The 15,854-nt window shown below is 40.0% G+C and overlaps 1 protein-coding gene across 12 annotated transcripts in view; it reads right to left on the bottom strand.

Moving 5' to 3' along the window:
• The window catches only part of LOC115222389 (polypyrimidine tract-binding protein 1), a 63,340-nt gene that overhangs the window by 1,432 nt on the left and 46,054 nt on the right, over positions 1–15,854 (bottom strand). For 2 of the 12 annotated variants that reach the window (XM_029792612.2, XM_029792607.2), the window contains 16 exons: positions 14,035–14,139; positions 13,134–13,283; positions 12,820–12,966; positions 11,812–11,943; positions 11,651–11,702; positions 11,153–11,211; positions 9,983–10,145; positions 8,545–8,694; positions 7,763–7,783; positions 5,216–5,334; positions 3,848–3,881; positions 2,512–2,604; positions 2,268–2,368; positions 2,045–2,163; positions 1,861–1,935; positions 248–311 (listed from right to left, as the gene is read on the bottom strand). In XM_029792612.2, the coding sequence (XP_029648472.1) occupies positions 248–311; positions 1,861–1,935; positions 2,045–2,163; positions 2,268–2,368; positions 2,512–2,604; positions 3,848–3,881; positions 5,216–5,334; positions 7,763–7,783; positions 8,545–8,694; positions 9,983–10,145; positions 11,153–11,211; positions 11,651–11,702; positions 11,812–11,943; positions 12,820–12,966; positions 13,134–13,283; positions 14,035–14,139 (1,584 nt within the window). Of the gene's footprint in view, positions 1–247; positions 312–1,860; positions 1,936–2,044; positions 2,164–2,267; positions 2,369–2,511; positions 2,605–3,847; positions 3,882–5,215; positions 5,335–7,762; positions 7,784–8,544; positions 8,695–9,982; positions 10,146–11,152; positions 11,212–11,650; positions 11,703–11,811; positions 11,944–12,819; positions 12,967–13,133; positions 13,284–14,034; positions 14,140–15,323; positions 15,466–15,854 lie in introns of those variants that run through there. The other 10 variants (XM_029792617.2, XM_029792608.2, XM_029792610.2 and 7 more) reach the window with 10 other exon arrangements.

The following is a 15,854-nucleotide window of genomic DNA, read 5'->3' as shown; positions in this document are numbered from 1 at the left end:
GGGTGTCTTCAATGCTATCAAAGAAAGTAGCTTAGACAATTGCCAGGATTGTTAAAGGTTTCTTGCTCAACTTATGGAATCCTATTCTACATGAGCACCAGCTACATGTTGCATCACCAAGGATTTTGAAGAGCAAGAATAGAGTGTACTACATCAGTCATGAGCGCCATGGTTAGAGGGGGTAAGAATAGCACAATGTACAGACAGGGCAAAGCATGAATCAGGTTAAGGAGAAACAAATACTTACAATAAGAGCTTTCACAGCTTCTTCAATGGATCCCATTTGGATGAGGGCCATTTTCCTGTCTTTCCTAGAAGGAAAAAAAAAAAAAAAAAAAAAGGAAAAATTTTTTACAAATACTTTTATCAAAAACTATAAATACAGCCGATGAGTTTTAACTCCTCCACTTAATCCTATAACATTGATATTACGCTTAATTGTTTTGAATTGTCTCTCAGTTTCAAGATCTTAAAATAACATTGTAGGGCAGGTGGGAAAGACTAGATCTGGCCAGTTTGAATGTAAAAACAGGTTAAATATTTTGGCCAATCAAAAGTACTGGTAGACCAAGCACCAAATCATCACCATTCATTGTCCATTCCACCCTCCAACTCCCATGCAAAGGATGGGCCAGACAGTTTGACAGGACCTGGGTGGGCTGAGGGGCTGCATCAATTTCCAGTGCCAGCCAGGAAATGGGTCCCTCGTAGCTGGATACTCTTCCTAATGCCAACCAATTTACAGTTTGTACTGAATGGGCATCTTTTTCTGCTGCTGGCACCAACGAAATCACTAAGTAACTTGCAAGAAAAAAAAACCAAAAAACAAACCAATCAACGAAGGAGAGGAGGGGGTGCGTTTGTGTCAGGGTAAAGTATTGTGGACAAACAAGCGCAGGCATATTGCAATAGGAAAGATAGCAGAGCTGCCCAGCATTTTATAAAGGCGAGTGGGGTGACTTCCAAAACAGTCTACATGGGTCCATCATTAAATACCATTATTTATTAACAGCAAACACTGAAGTGAAATAACTCTAAATAATTAGTAAATATATTACTGTGTAGAGTAACAGCAGCCATATTAATAAGTGAAAGGACAACATGGGAGCCATTATGCAGTCACATGATGAGGGGTGGCCAAACCTTAAATCACACACTCGTCTATACTGAGCGTTGAAACGTTTGGTAAGATAAGAATTTTGGTCATTGGCAAAACCAGTCAAGAGAGATTAGGTCTTACGTCTGCTTTTCCATGCCAGCATGAGTTAGATAGCATTGGCTCACAGCCTGATGCCTTTCCTCTCACTAACCACATTTTTAAGTAAGAAAGATGTTACTCCACATGGCATTGAAAGCATGAAGCAGATGATGGACAGTTTCTAGTGAAGAGCACTGACCACCTTACCAAACTGGACACTCAGATCCTATTCATCCAATCAACTGAGCACTCCAGACATGCCCCACCCACCCCAACCAAATGTAGTTCTCAAAAAAGGACAGCACAACTACATGAAGTGTGGCAATTACAGGTACAACACATTTCGGCCAGTCGAGAGGACAGGAGCAATGTGAGGAATTGAACCCACGATCTTAAAATTGTGAGCTAAACACAGCAACTACAGTCACATGCCAATGGAAACAGATACAGGCACAAACACACACATAGAAAGATCCTTCAGTTTCTGCCCACGAAATCCCCACTGCCAAGGCTTTGGTTGGCCCAGAACTATTAGAGACGACATTTGGCCAAGGTGCAGTGCAGTGGGAGTGAACCTGGAAGCAGGGGATTGGGAAATGAACTTCTTAAACCACCCCTGGCCCAACCTTCATAAATAAAGAGAGAGAAAACAAAATACTTACGGAAAGAATTTGAACCCTTTTACAGTGCCATATTCAGCAAACATATCTTTGAGCTGTTCTTCAGGAACATTAGATCTGAAGACGGTAAAATAAAAGAGATTCAATGAATGGAATAAAACATGAGCAGAACTGAAATATTCAAGAAGATTTGGAGCCGGAAGAAAGTGGGTCCGGGGATACTCACGGAATGTTAGATAAATGCAAAACTGCTGAGGGGGGGAATATATTCTGACAGTTCTTTGAGCCAGGTCGCTTGAATCTGTGGAGTGGGGAATTTGTGTAGTCTCTTGTTAAGCCGGAATCCTGCAACGAGAACCAAGCAATAGCAGAATGATACAAGAAAAAACAAAACCGATTAATTTCAAATTTCAAGTGAAATCCATCAATGCCAACGGATAGATATTTGCTACCTGCTGGCCTTCCTTGGGCATCTGGACCACTGTGTGTTTGGAGGGAGCCACCCTGATCTGTTTGCCATACAAAGTCAGCTTATCCAGGTAAGTTTTGGCTGAAACAGAGAGAAAGAGAGAAAACGAAACATTAGAGGTGTGTTGTGTGTGTGTGGGGGGTCAGGATCGGAAAGGATTTAAGTTGATAAATTACAACCGGAAGAGCCAAAGAGTGAGGGGGGGTAGGGAGGAGAGAACTTACCTAATTGAGCATGGTGAGGCTCCGCCATTTGTACCAGTGCATTATCCTTCTTGTTGAAAAGGATTTTCACGCGTTGCACATCACCGTACACACCTAGTAAAATAAAAAGCACAACATGTACTGAGACTGGAGTAAAAACCGATGAACCGAACTAGATTTGTCGAGGACTGGGTCTTAGGAAGACACTAGCCAAAACCCCGTCTTCGAAACACCTTAACATGGAACTCACACCCCACCCTGCACCATACCGTAGTGGTTTGGCCTTAACAAGGAAGGACAAGTTTGTTTTTGTGCCAACAGAGGCCAGTCTCTTTCTTTAAAAGTGGCCCAAATTAGGATTCAAGGAGCCTGCATTGCTTTATTAGGATATACATGTGTGAGTGTGTGTGTAGCTGTTTCCATGTCAACATGGAGTGAATCAGAATATTGTGTAAAATAAGTACAACATGTGGTGAACGCCCAAGAACAATATGTGAAAATGGAAGGTGCCAGAATAAGTTTTGAATACAACAATAATCAATGCTGTTCTAAAGAGGTTCTGCATAATTTCTGATTAAAAATGCCCAATGGTCGAGTTTTGGGAATGGAAATTGGATGAGCCATTAGCGAAACCAAAACTGTGTGTGTGTGTGTGTTACATAAAATCTGTGCTATCTCAAGAGCATGCGTATTTTGAGCAGAGTGGACCATATGATACCAGACTAAAATACCTGACTGAACCTCCTGACACAGCCAGGGTCTCCACCACCACTTACCTGAGGAGGGGAAGAAGGGAGAGAGAGAGAGAGAGAGAGAGAGAGAGAAAAAAAAAAAGTAATCTTTTGAGTGTAACTTTATGTATGAAAAACCCACGCAGCCCTTGGAAGAAGTAACCATCATACTTTATTAAAACGGTTCTTTAGGCTATGTTGGAAAATAATCAAACACTGAACACCTCACCTGTTGTCAGGAGAGAGGAAGAGAAAGAGAGAAAGATGAAAAGGGGGAGGGGAGGGGTCAGAAAATTAATTAATTAAAAAAAAAAGAAAGAAAACTAAAAACAATTAAAAAAAATATATAAATAAAGCATGATGGAAGTAATTGGTTTCAAGACTGGTTATTAATTTAGAAGAAGCTGAAGTGAGTGATCTTGGAGAAGGTTTGGTTAAGTTAGTTGGCACTAAAAGAAATAGAGCTGGACACAATAGAGACTCAGTCAGGTAGCAGCAGTGGCAGCGGCAGCAGCAGCACATCTCTTGGTGTTAAAAGAGAGAACATTAAATGAAATGTCACTTAGCTTTTCTAAGTTTTTCTATATAAATTGTCAAATGAAATAAAAGAGTGCTTAAAAACATACCAAAAAGGGTAAAAAGAACGTCGGGCGTGACCATCTAGAGTCATAGGAACAGGAATATAGCAGAGCGGAAGATAGGGTGAGATCAGTGTCCGAGCGAGCGATAGATAGTCCATGTGGAGGAACACCAGCGAAGTAAGTTGGGACGGAAAAAAAAAAAAAAGAAAAAAAAGAAAAAAAAGAGAAAATAGGAACAAATCAGTTTTGTTGATACATGAGTGTGTAAAATGGAAGATAAAACTCTGAAAAAGAGCAAGAACAACAATATCAATGAAAGTAATACAGTGTGGTACAGGCAGCAGTGGCTGGTCAAGGGTGGTTAGTTGGACAGCTAGTGTAGCAGTAGCATCAGTATAGGAGGAGGAGGAGAGAGAGAGAGAGAGAAGAGGTGGGTAATTAGTGGGGGGAAGGGGGAGAGAGAGAGAGGGAGGGAAAAAAAAAAGACATGCTAATGAGGAAGCATGCATAACGAAGTATTGAAGGAGAGGAGAGGGAGCATTTGGTTGAAATTTTGGAAAAAAAAAAAAAAGAGAGAGAGGGGGGTGGGGAAAAGGTATTCTAAAAGAGCCAAGTGTTATTTGTAAGGAATTGTGAGGTTTTGTGAGAGATGGTCAGATGTGGACAGAGCTAGCTGATGTAGAAGAGACTGGGTCAAGAAACCACAGCGATAATGGTCAGAGGTTTGGGTGGCTCCAGCAGACAAAGACAAAGAATTGGTGGACCAAAGCAGGAGGAAATTGTTGAGAAGTGGAAGAATTGTTTCTCATGAGATGATGCATCGAAGAAAAATGAGAAATCCTGCCCCACCCCCTAACCATTAGGTGATATGTCGGAGGAGGAGGAGCTTTTTCTACAGACAGTGTTTGGAAGACACAAGAAGTTTGCAGTTAGCACCATATCCAAAACCAATCTTGATCCATCATGAGTTTGTTAGGCAGAGGAGCACATGGATTGGGGTGGGGAGGAGGAGGAGATAAAAGAAAAAGTCTTCACAACAAAAATATTTTTTTTTGGTAGTAAAAGTTCTGCGAAGGAACCAGAGAAAGAGACAAATTCTAAAAATCTAAAAAAAAAATGAAAGAAGAAAAAAAAAGATTCCTGGTCAAACAGCAAAACACTTGTGGGCAGCCATTTTGTGGGAAGTTGTCCACTCAAATGATGCAGTGAGATTAGAGAATGGAAAGGAGATGGCGCAGGCAGATAGGTCGCAGAATGTAGAGGCCTGCGAATGTAGAGGTGGTGGTAGACCTTAATACCCCAGTCTTTCTGTCCAGATAAACGTTTTTTTATTTTTTATTTTTTCTTTCTTCTGTATAGATGTCAGGGTATAAACTAGACAATATACGTATCAAATAAATAAAGGGCACATACCTCTTCATCCAGATTGGAAACCAAGAGCACACAGTTACCAGCTTGAGATTGTAAGGGCATACTGAGCCGTGCAGCACCCATACCTGCAGCAGTCAAACCAAAGCCAGACATCGGTACAGCTGATAGAACAAAAAAAGCAACACAATTAATTTGACTACATTAGTCCCTGCTTCAGTGAAGAACCCACACCTTGAGTTTAGTTGTAACCGCAGCAGCAGCCGTTGTCGTTTAACACTCTGTTGTCACTTCACACTATTATTATTATTATTAGTATTATTAGTATTAATCATTTAGAACTTGGCTAACAGTGATGATGAAGCAGGGCTGTTCCTAATAAGATGTTTGCAATAAGCTTTACAGTTTACAAAGATAATTTTATTTAAATATAAATAATTGTGGATTGATTTTAAATTTCTAAATTGGAATTGTAAAGTCTTGGTTTTAAATGCAAAAATGAATCTAAAAAAAAATACATGAAAGTAGGTTAGTATTGAGAGAAAGAGAGAGAGAGTAAGACAGATAGATACATAAAATGAAACATGCAAGAATATTAACGAGAGAGAGAGAGAAGAAAATGGGGGGAAAGTGGCAGTTAAGTAGGAGGACCCCACAAAGATGCCCCTCATTAAACGGTGGTTCAGAGATGTGCTACAAATGTTGCTGCTGTGAAGTCTGGTTCCAGACGAAGAATTTACGAAACTGCTAATTACTACAATGCTTACTTATCGCCTACCAATTTGCCTGTAAACAGTGCAGTGAACGACAATGTTCACCGATGTTAACATGAAACAATGGTTCACGGGGTCAAGAAGACAAAGTTAACATCACTGGACAACCAGAATGTCAAAAAGGGGTCGGGAAACACACACACACCATTTTACATTAACCTGTTATCAGCATTTCAAACTGGACACATCTAAACCCTGTCCAAACTGGCCCCTCACACCTATCCTTACAACATTCTAAAAATCTCATTATTCACACCTCAAAGGTACAAAATACTGCATGAATAATTCAAAGCAATGTGAATAAACAAACAGAACATTTAACAAGGTAAGCTGAATATCAAAAGGGTTAAAGGTAATTTGAAATTAACCAATTTAGCCCCAAATTGGTAAAAATATCACCAAGAGAAAACAGAAGAACTATTTTTCCACTCTCTGTTGTGAATCCCCATGGCAACGACCGTGTTTGAGGGCACAAAAGACACGGGTGGAGTGGAGGCATCCCAGTTTCAGCAGGGCATATACAGAGTGCCAGGGACAAAAATTAGCTTATATGCTGTCCAGCTTTGAGGAGCCAGGGTAATTTTGAGGTGTGGGGTAGGGTGCTTCTTATAGGCCAGTCAACATGGGTGACCTCTTAGGAGAGCATCTTTCATTTGTCTAATCCATACTAGCACGGGAGAATGGACTTGGAATGAAGTGACTTGCATTATACAAGAGACAAAAACCATATTCTACAGAAAGGAGACATCAATTCAACCCAAAACACATATCCAGATACCCCAGAAAAACTATTACACAATGCTATAGGTACAGGGGTGACTGTGGTAGTAGTAGTACCTTGAGCAAACGTCTTCTACTCTAGCCTTGGTCTAACCAAAGTCAGTAGATTTGGCAGATGGAAACTGAAAGAAGCCTGTCATATGTAGTAGATTGTGTGTGTGAGAGTCTGTGTTTGTCCACCATGACAACTGGCGTTGGTGTGTCGACATCTCCATAACAGTGGTTTAGCAACAGAGACCGATGTTGTAAGGGGTCAATGGGTTCAATCAAAATTTCTCCAAGGCAGTGCTTCACCATGGCCATAGTCTAATGCTGATGCATGTGAAAACATATGCATGAGTGTAGAGGTTTATTAAATAAAGATCATAGGTGAGGGTCACCAATCGCTGGTCCCTGTAGACCCAGAGTAAAAGAGATCTCCCTCAAACCACACTTCATCTCAAAATGGCAATCATATTGGAGTTCTAAATGTTTACACGGGATGGTCATGGTTGGAATGATTTTGATCAATGGTCTGCTTGTTCAGTGTTGACAAAGCAAAGATCAGGGACAAAACAGCAGTTTTATTAACATATAACAGGACGGACAGACAGACTCACAATCAACAGAGATTTACAAGATTAGTAACGAAGCCTCAACAAGAAAGAAAGAAAGAGAAAAGAGAGAGAGAGAGAGAGAGAGAGAGAGAAAGAGAGAGAGAAAGAGCCTTTGTAGACAATAAAATGCCTTTCAGATTAATTGACATTAGTCAAATCAGTCTCCTCGTTAGTTGGATGCTGAAGTTAATTAGAAGACCGGTCAGTCCTGATAAACAAACACTACACGACTAACGACTAAACAGTATAGAAAACTCACAGCAGCAGTTGTTAGTAGAGAGAGAGAGATGAAATGAGAAAGAAGAGAATGGAGAGTATGGTTAGAGACAAACAGCAGAACATGCAGAGAGAGGAGGGATTAGAAACATTACAGGTAGAGTTGAAAAAAAAAAAAAAAAGGTGGGGGGGATAAGGCTACCAAAAGAGTTGGAAGAGAGACTTACCTGGCGGACCCACTCCGGGAGCTACAAGCAAGAGAAATGCAAAGAATCAGGCTAGAGCCTCAGAAGGAACGGTTTTTATGAGGATTAAAGACATGTCAAAGTTTAGAAGGGTGGGCGGGGAAGAAGAAGAAAAAGATTACCTGTAAGTAAGTCAAGAAAATGTAACAAGGTACCCCAAGATTTTGCAAGACCAAGGACCAAGGCATGCAAGAGAGAAAAACCATGAGAAGAGGACCAAGCAAAAGAGAAAAGATTTTTTTTTACCAAACCCAGAACAGATGACTGATGGGGTTTAAGATCCAGCAGAGAAAAATGTGATTAATTCTTTTAAATTAGAACAAACACAGAGAAGATGGCTGAGAGTTTGAAAATAGGCATTTAGAAAGATTTAGCAAAATTCTACCTCCCATCACCTTGGTTGAAGTGAACTAGCAAAGATATAGCCAGGACAGTTTGTCAGAGGAGCAAGCAAAGCTAAATCCATGCCATAAAGTTTAACCAGGGTAGTAGTGCTTTTTAGATTATTTTACACACCAGAAGTCCTAAGAGAAAAAGGATCGTTAGACATTAAATGCAAATAGCACGCAAAAGAGAGAATGGATTTTTTTTTTAAAAAACAGATGTTGCATTATATGAAATGCAGTAGGGCTGGGGGAAACGAGAGAGAGAGAGAGAGAGAGAGAGAGAGAGTTCTGTGATAGACCAAACACAAAAGAGATATTAGAAGCATGCATGTTCAAAACTACCACCCTGGCTTATCAAAATTAAAAATGCTACACTACCAGAAGTGCAGATCTGCATATCAGCACCAATATACTGCTGACTGGGGTCAGAAAGCAGCGTAGCTCCGGGTGCGGCACCAAATGTGGTTAGTGGGGCAGTTCCTAGGCCAGGCACAGCTGCAATTGTCGACGACAACACACCAGGGGAACCTTAACACATTCGTAAACAAGGAGCATGCGATTAATCCAACGCTTTAACAACACCAACTGGACTCTTGCATACGTTCCATCTAGAGTTGAGTTCACGAGAAACTCTTAATCGAAAAGCATCTGACGACCAACGAGTTTTATCTGATATGCTAAACGCATACCTGTACAGAATATGTAGAATTTATAAAAGTATTTCACTGTTAAAACTTGAGATTACTCATAATTAGTAGCTTAGATGGAACATACGCTAAAATAAATATAAAAATTAATAATAAAAATAACGATAAAAAGAATGAAATCTTAAATTAAGAGCCTGGCCAACTTTGCCCCAAAATGGATTTCATTAGACAAGATATTTCATGCAACATGGACTGGCCAAAAATTTGTGTCTGTGTAGCACTAAAGTTGGTTAAATTGATTTCTTCGACAGGGTCAGATGAGGAAGAACATGGATGGGAAGGAAGGTAGGGTAGTCGAGGAAGAATAAAAGCAGGTGAGCAGAGCAACCAAGCATTGGAGGTGGGAGGGTTTCCTGCCTTCCAGTGCGAAGGCGAGTCCAAGGCCAAAAACATTAGGTGCACAAATGAGATAAGATGGATGACGATGATGGTAAGAGCAAGAAGCACAACAGAAAGAGATGGAAAAAACAGACAATCATATCCGTGGGAAGAAACTCGAGTTCAGAACATTTCTCTCTTGCTCGCACACCAAACACATTCAGAGTGTCTCAAGAAATGGTTAATTCATGGCAGAAACAGAATTAGAAAAAGAAAGAAATTCATGAGTTGATTGGAAAATCGCTTTTCAGTACATTTCACAAGTGTGTGTGTGCATGTGTGTTGTAGTATGCGTGTACACACATGTATATATAAAAAAATGGAAGAACACAAAAAGAAACAATACAAGGTAGAAATATATCAGACGTTTGTCTAAAACTGAGTAATAACAGCGAACCGTCAGCTTGGAATGAATGTTAGGTGTATATACGTGTGTGTATACACACATACAGAGATGAAATGGAAAAGAAAACAAAACCAAAAGTAAAGATATGATTTGTGTTGATATTAGTACGAAGAAAGTGCTTCACAGAAGTCACAAAACACTGAGCTTAACAATGGCTTTAATTGTCTTTAAATTAGTGTAATTAAAGCAATGAAGGGTAAAATGTAAAGTAGAAATCATTTCTAATAACGACAGTCTTGCAACTGTTTACATATTTCCGGTTTTATACTCTTCTCATAACATGCACAAGAATAAGGACTGATGGATTCGATGGAAGTGTACTTACCAAAAGTCAAAGCCTGATCCACGGAAGCGTCACCAGCAGGGAGGCTGGGATTGGTGTAGTCTCGGCTCTTCTCATTATTGTACTTTACATTAAGACTCGTCATTTTTGAATAATCAATTCTCATCGTACAGCACCCATTGTAAATATTCTGACCATCCAAAGTCTACAAGAGAGAAACCAAACCATTGGAGTAGGGGCCAGTAAACTTCTATCACTGACCTCACCCACCAGTAGGGGCCAGTAAACTTCTATCACTGACCTCACCCACCCCACCAGTAGGGGCCAGTAAACTTCTATCACTGACCTCACCCATCCCACCAGTGGCCATCATACAAATTTCTGAATGAAAATTACAAAATGTTTGACATGCCAGATCAGGTTAGTTTAAATGCTAAAGGGGGTGCCACATAAGAAGCACCCGGTTCATTTTGGGCATTGGGGAGGGTATCAAGCCATATAAACCCTGCCAGAGTCTGGTGTAGCTCTCCAGCACCTCTCAAACTGTCCAAGCCATCCATGCCAGCATGGAAAAGATGTTGGATGATGAAGAGGATGGTACTTGGAATTTGGTGAATATGGGTTGATTGCATCAAGGTTTTGGATGGAAATTATTGAATTTTTAGCCTTAAATTCTTCATGCTCTTCTAAATTTATATCCACACTATCTTCACAGCGTTTAAAACTTAACATTTTTTTCTGGGATCTTAAATAGCCAAAGTGACCCTCAACAGTATTAACTACTTTGCCAACCCTGCATTAGATCAATGGCCATGCTAGAACTAGTTTTTTTTTTTTTGGGGGGGGGGGCATCAGCTGACATTTCTGCTTAGAAGAGAAAATACAGGAATCCAGGTTTCACTTAGCCCTTAATTATAGCTGACTTCTACTAGCACAGGTCAGACACACACACACACACACACACACTTCTGCTTATAAAATCCACTTGCAACATTTCATAGACAGCTCAGAGCTTTAAAACCATTTGTTCAAGGTGCTTGCAAAGTGGGACAATCCGAACCACAAAGTTGAAAAACAAACTCCTTCACCACTCAGCTACGACTGCAGCTTTTCTAAGCAGCCACTAACCTAAGTACGAACAAGGATTCAAAATAACTGCCAACATGAACTACAGGGGGTAAACCCTTCACAGATGTGAAAAACTGTACTTACCATTCGGGCACTTCTTGCACTGACTGGGTCGCTAAACTGTATGACGGCCTGATAGGTATCTATGAAGAAAAGAGTTGGAAGCCCAGTTAGCTTTGTCAGAAGCAGGTTTTGCAGGAGATACATTATCTAAGACTTATTTGATTTTGAATTTGGTGGGGGATTACTAAAACATCGTCAGGAGTCTGAATGCAACTTTACAAAAAAAATGTCTCATGCAAAATTATGTTGGTAGCCACACTCCCTTTCAAATTTGCTTAACTGTGAGGGGAAGAAAAAAAACAAAAAAAAAAACTCCATTTTAAATTGAACGGTGTATCATGCTGGCTGTTTTGCAATTAAAAAGAGCGGCGACATTTTGAGGAGAAGTGGCACCAATAGAGAGTGTGTACACTTTGATGGGATTTGTTGTCAGAGAAGCAAGGGTTAAGTCTTTAACATTGTAAGAGTGCTCCTGCCACCTATTTCTTTAGGAAACAAACTTCAAAGAAATATACTCACTATTTTTTGTGAATGTAATAATCTTCTGAATCGTCCCAAATTTGCAAAATATCTGAAAAAAACAGACCAGAAGTGGTGGTCACATGATTGATTAATTCAAAGACATCAATGAATCTTGATTACATCAAAGCCGTAATTATAAATCTCGTTATCATCTTTACCTGATACAGAATGTCTATGTTGATTTGGAACACCATGTTATCTATAATAACTCTCAGAATGGTCTTGTTCATTTCCTCTGGACTTCCCATGATGGCCTGTGCAGCCTGCAAAGCTGCTTGAGTATTTGTGTTCTGGAAAACAACAGGAACGTTGGAGGACAAGATATACAAACAAAATGGAAAATATCGCAGGAGATTAATCTTTGAGTATAGAACAAATGGCAGAAAGAACCCCAACACATTCTTCACTCGTTGTGTGCACCAGAGAAGAAGTCACGTCAACAGAAAACCTTACCTGCACCACAGAATCACACTCGCACATTTTGGCAGTTGACTATCAGAGAATGCAGCTGACCATAAAAGCCAGTTCTAGAAACACGAGTCACCATAGAACAGGAGGAGGTTAGAGAAATTTAAATTCATGATAAAAGTAAACCCTTGCCGAACGTTATAGTGAATGTATGTGGCCTAAAGGTTAAGGGGATATTGGATCAATCCTCCTCTGACTGGACCGTATATAATGCCCTTGGGCAAGTCATTGCACTCTACATTGGCTGCAGCCTGTTTATCTGAAAATGAGCGCCAACAGCAGGAGCTGTGTGACCCAACCCTGCGATAGACTGGCATCCCATTCAACATCCTCACTTGTTTTACTGCTACAAACAGGGACAAGCACCAACCCAGAGGAGTTTCTGGGCAGAACACATTCCTGACACCAGGACAGTCATTCTCAACCACTTTTTATTTTTGAACCTATTGATGACCCATTTTACTCTGGTGGATCCCCAAACCAATCTTACTTCAAAGATGTCCCTTCCAAAAGTCTGTAGAAACACACCCAAAGCAACATTTTTTCATGGATCCAATTTGCCATTTTTTTCTTGTACGGACCCCAGTTGAGAAATGAAATTTAATTTAGAGGTTTACAGGTGAGAGAAAACACTACAGCAGCAGCAGTAGCAGTAGTAGTAGTAGTAGTAGTAAGTAAGAAAACAGTAGTGAACCCACTTGATAAGGATGTGCTACGTCTATCTTCAACTCCTTGTGGTTGGAAAACTGGACATAGACATCTTTGTTGCGTACTCTAGGTTTGTCGTTTGTGTAATATAACACCATTGATTCTGCTTGTCTCTCGTCTGAGAATTCCATGAAAGCCTACAGACAAAAACAAAAGGCAAAGATTAAGTTTGCAACCAAGATGATGATGATGATGATGATGATGATGATGCATTTCACAGATCATTCAAAGGGATGAAGGCCAAGCAAAGTGGAAAACTCTACTCGAGTGTGAATTGCAAAGAAATTAAAAGGTGAATGCATACCTGATTCTTTTGCTTCAGGAGTAGAAAATTGGTTATGCGGCCAAAAGGTATGCCAAGAGGAATAACATCTTGGTCAGATGCCTCTATTGGGAGACCACGCAGATGAACAACTTTAGACACTGTAGCTGCCTGGCTCTGCTCCAGTTTTACCTACAAGTTTAAAAAGAAAAAAAACATTTTATTTCATATTTCTATGGAAAATATTAACAAAACAAATGTTTTACTTATTAACAACTCTTTATTCATCCAAGATTATCATCAGCAATGAAATGGACTGATGGTCTGATGCGATTAATTACACAAACAGAATGCAAGAAATAAACACCCTGCCAGCCACAGTTACACTGCCAAGGGAGGGAGGGAAGGGGGAGTGAGAGAGAGGGAGAGCGAAATAATTCATCCAAGAATGAGTGTAGAAACTGAACAGTTCTCAACAGTGTATAAATGAACATCACTAAATATTGATAGGAAATATTTGTATGTACTAAAACACCACAATTCCAGAGTTATCACACAAACACAGTAAGGTCCCAATATATAAAAAAGAGGAATTCCTAACATTAATAACGAGAATATAATTCCAGTTTGCAACGGCAACAAAACAGACAAGATGTGTATTTGGGACACGGGCACCTACACTTAACGTTTGTATCTATACGCTACAATTTCTCATCACCGTCTGGCCTCTCCTAACAACTTCAGCACCCACACTTGCACACAACTAGTTTCACTTGATATTCGTAGCAGAAACACATGGCCAGACACAAAGAAGCACTAAGTTGCCAGCTAACATCACCACCACACGCGACTAATCAGGGAGGGACTTCAATATTCCAAGTTACAAGCACACTGGGGGAATACATATAAAGAGTAACATGCAAAAGTTCACAAAACTCCTTACCTTTTTGGCATCATTGTTCATATCTGCACTATCCACGTGGTGGGGGCTCATCCCGGTCCCGTTCGTAACCATTGGGCTGTGGGACATAAGTTCTTCCGATCCTCTCTGTAATAAAATAGGCAGCAATGTCACAAATCAACAAAAACTGTAATATTATCCAACAATTTTTTCTTTTTTTGGTGGGGATTGTGTTAATTCTGTATTCATTGACAGAAAACTCAGTACTCACACAGAATTGAAAAGCAATTGATTTGCCCGGTAAGACTTGCTCAAACAATTGAGAGGTTATTCATTATAAATGTCGGCATCCACCCCTGCCTGCCGCCCCACAAGCCGACTGCATTTCTTAGAACAAACACCAACTGCACACACCACACTGAATTCCAATGTTATAAGTAAGTACCGACTGACCAGTCGAGAATTCCGAGAAGCAGAAAAGATAAAACAAACCAAAGCAAAGCCTAAACCAAATACTCTTGCCTCGTTAACAATTAATGAATGAAGCCAAGTGTCTCATTAAGTTGTGCTAAATGAAACAGAGCCAGCAAGTGGCTTATTAATTAATAGTGCATTGGTGCATGGAGGGAGACGCAACAGCCATAATTATGTTAACCATTTCAGCGCCATCTTCAATTTAAATGGTTGCAATACAAGCCCCGTACCCACTGGCACTGAAGAGGGAGAGAGGAAAAGGTAGCTATTAGATACAGCTGCAGACACAACTCTCACCCTTTGTGGTGGTGGTGGTGGTGGTGACTACTACATTACTGCCAGTTGCTAATATACCATAAATTTAGCAACGACACTGCTACAGATTATGGTTTTTAAATCAGAAAATTGCCAGATAATGGGAGAGTAAGTTTTAATACTAAATTGCAGAGAGAATTGTAAACACTGAGGAATGTGTGTGTGTGTGTGTGTGTGTGCATGGGAAGCCAGTAACTGGCAAACACGTTTAACAGAAAATACTCATGAATCATTGAACCTGAGTACATAATACAGAGACATAAAGAGTTCACTCAAATAACAAGACCTGTGTTGTGTGTATAGACATTTATATACACAAAGACATTCAATACAAACCATCCTAAATGAAGTCCAGTTTTGAAATGTCAATACATAAAAATATCTCTCACACTCACACCTACGTTCCCAAAACTTGAGTAGGTCATCACCAACAATACAACACCATACAATTTAAATGATTTCTTCGTTCAGTCATATTGATAATTATTGAAAAACTGACTAACGATCCACAATTCACACGCAGTAAATGAAACACTTCTTACCTAATATCTCTGATTACATACTTCCATAATGCCTAATGGCCTAACAGTAGTAGTAGTAATACTAAATATAGCTTTTACTACCATCACCACCACCACGTGTGGTGTGTGTATATGTTTTATGTGTATATATATTATATATCAGCAACAACAGTGCAGTTCTGTCTTCTTCTCTGCTAAACACTTTGGACCCAATACGTGAGTCATATTGAATGAGTCAGTCAGAAGGGAACTTTTTTTTCCCCCTCCTTCTCTTTTATACACAAGGAATAATAATGTAGTTGTAACAACAGCCAGTAGTTTGGCCTGACATTTGAACAAGCCCAGACTGTATTATTGAGAGAGGTTGATGTAGAGTGCTTTAATGCAAGCTGTCAGATCATGAAAGGGGAAAGTTGTAAGCCAGAGGAGGAGGAGGAACAAGGCAGGCAGCATGGATGGAGAGACAGAGCCAGTGAGGAGGAGGAGTAGCAGCACAGCCAGCCAGAGCTATCAGTTCAAACAGATCCCTTTTGCTGATAATTCCAGTCAAGT

The sequence above is a fragment of the Octopus sinensis genome, linkage group LG19 (genome assembly GCF_006345805.1).
Source record: "Octopus sinensis linkage group LG19, ASM634580v1, whole genome shotgun sequence".
Lineage (NCBI taxonomy): Eukaryota > Metazoa > Mollusca > Cephalopoda > Octopoda > Octopodidae > Octopus > Octopus sinensis.
Note: the sequence above shows the minus strand (reverse complement) of the source record. Positions and strands in the feature narration are given on the sequence as shown.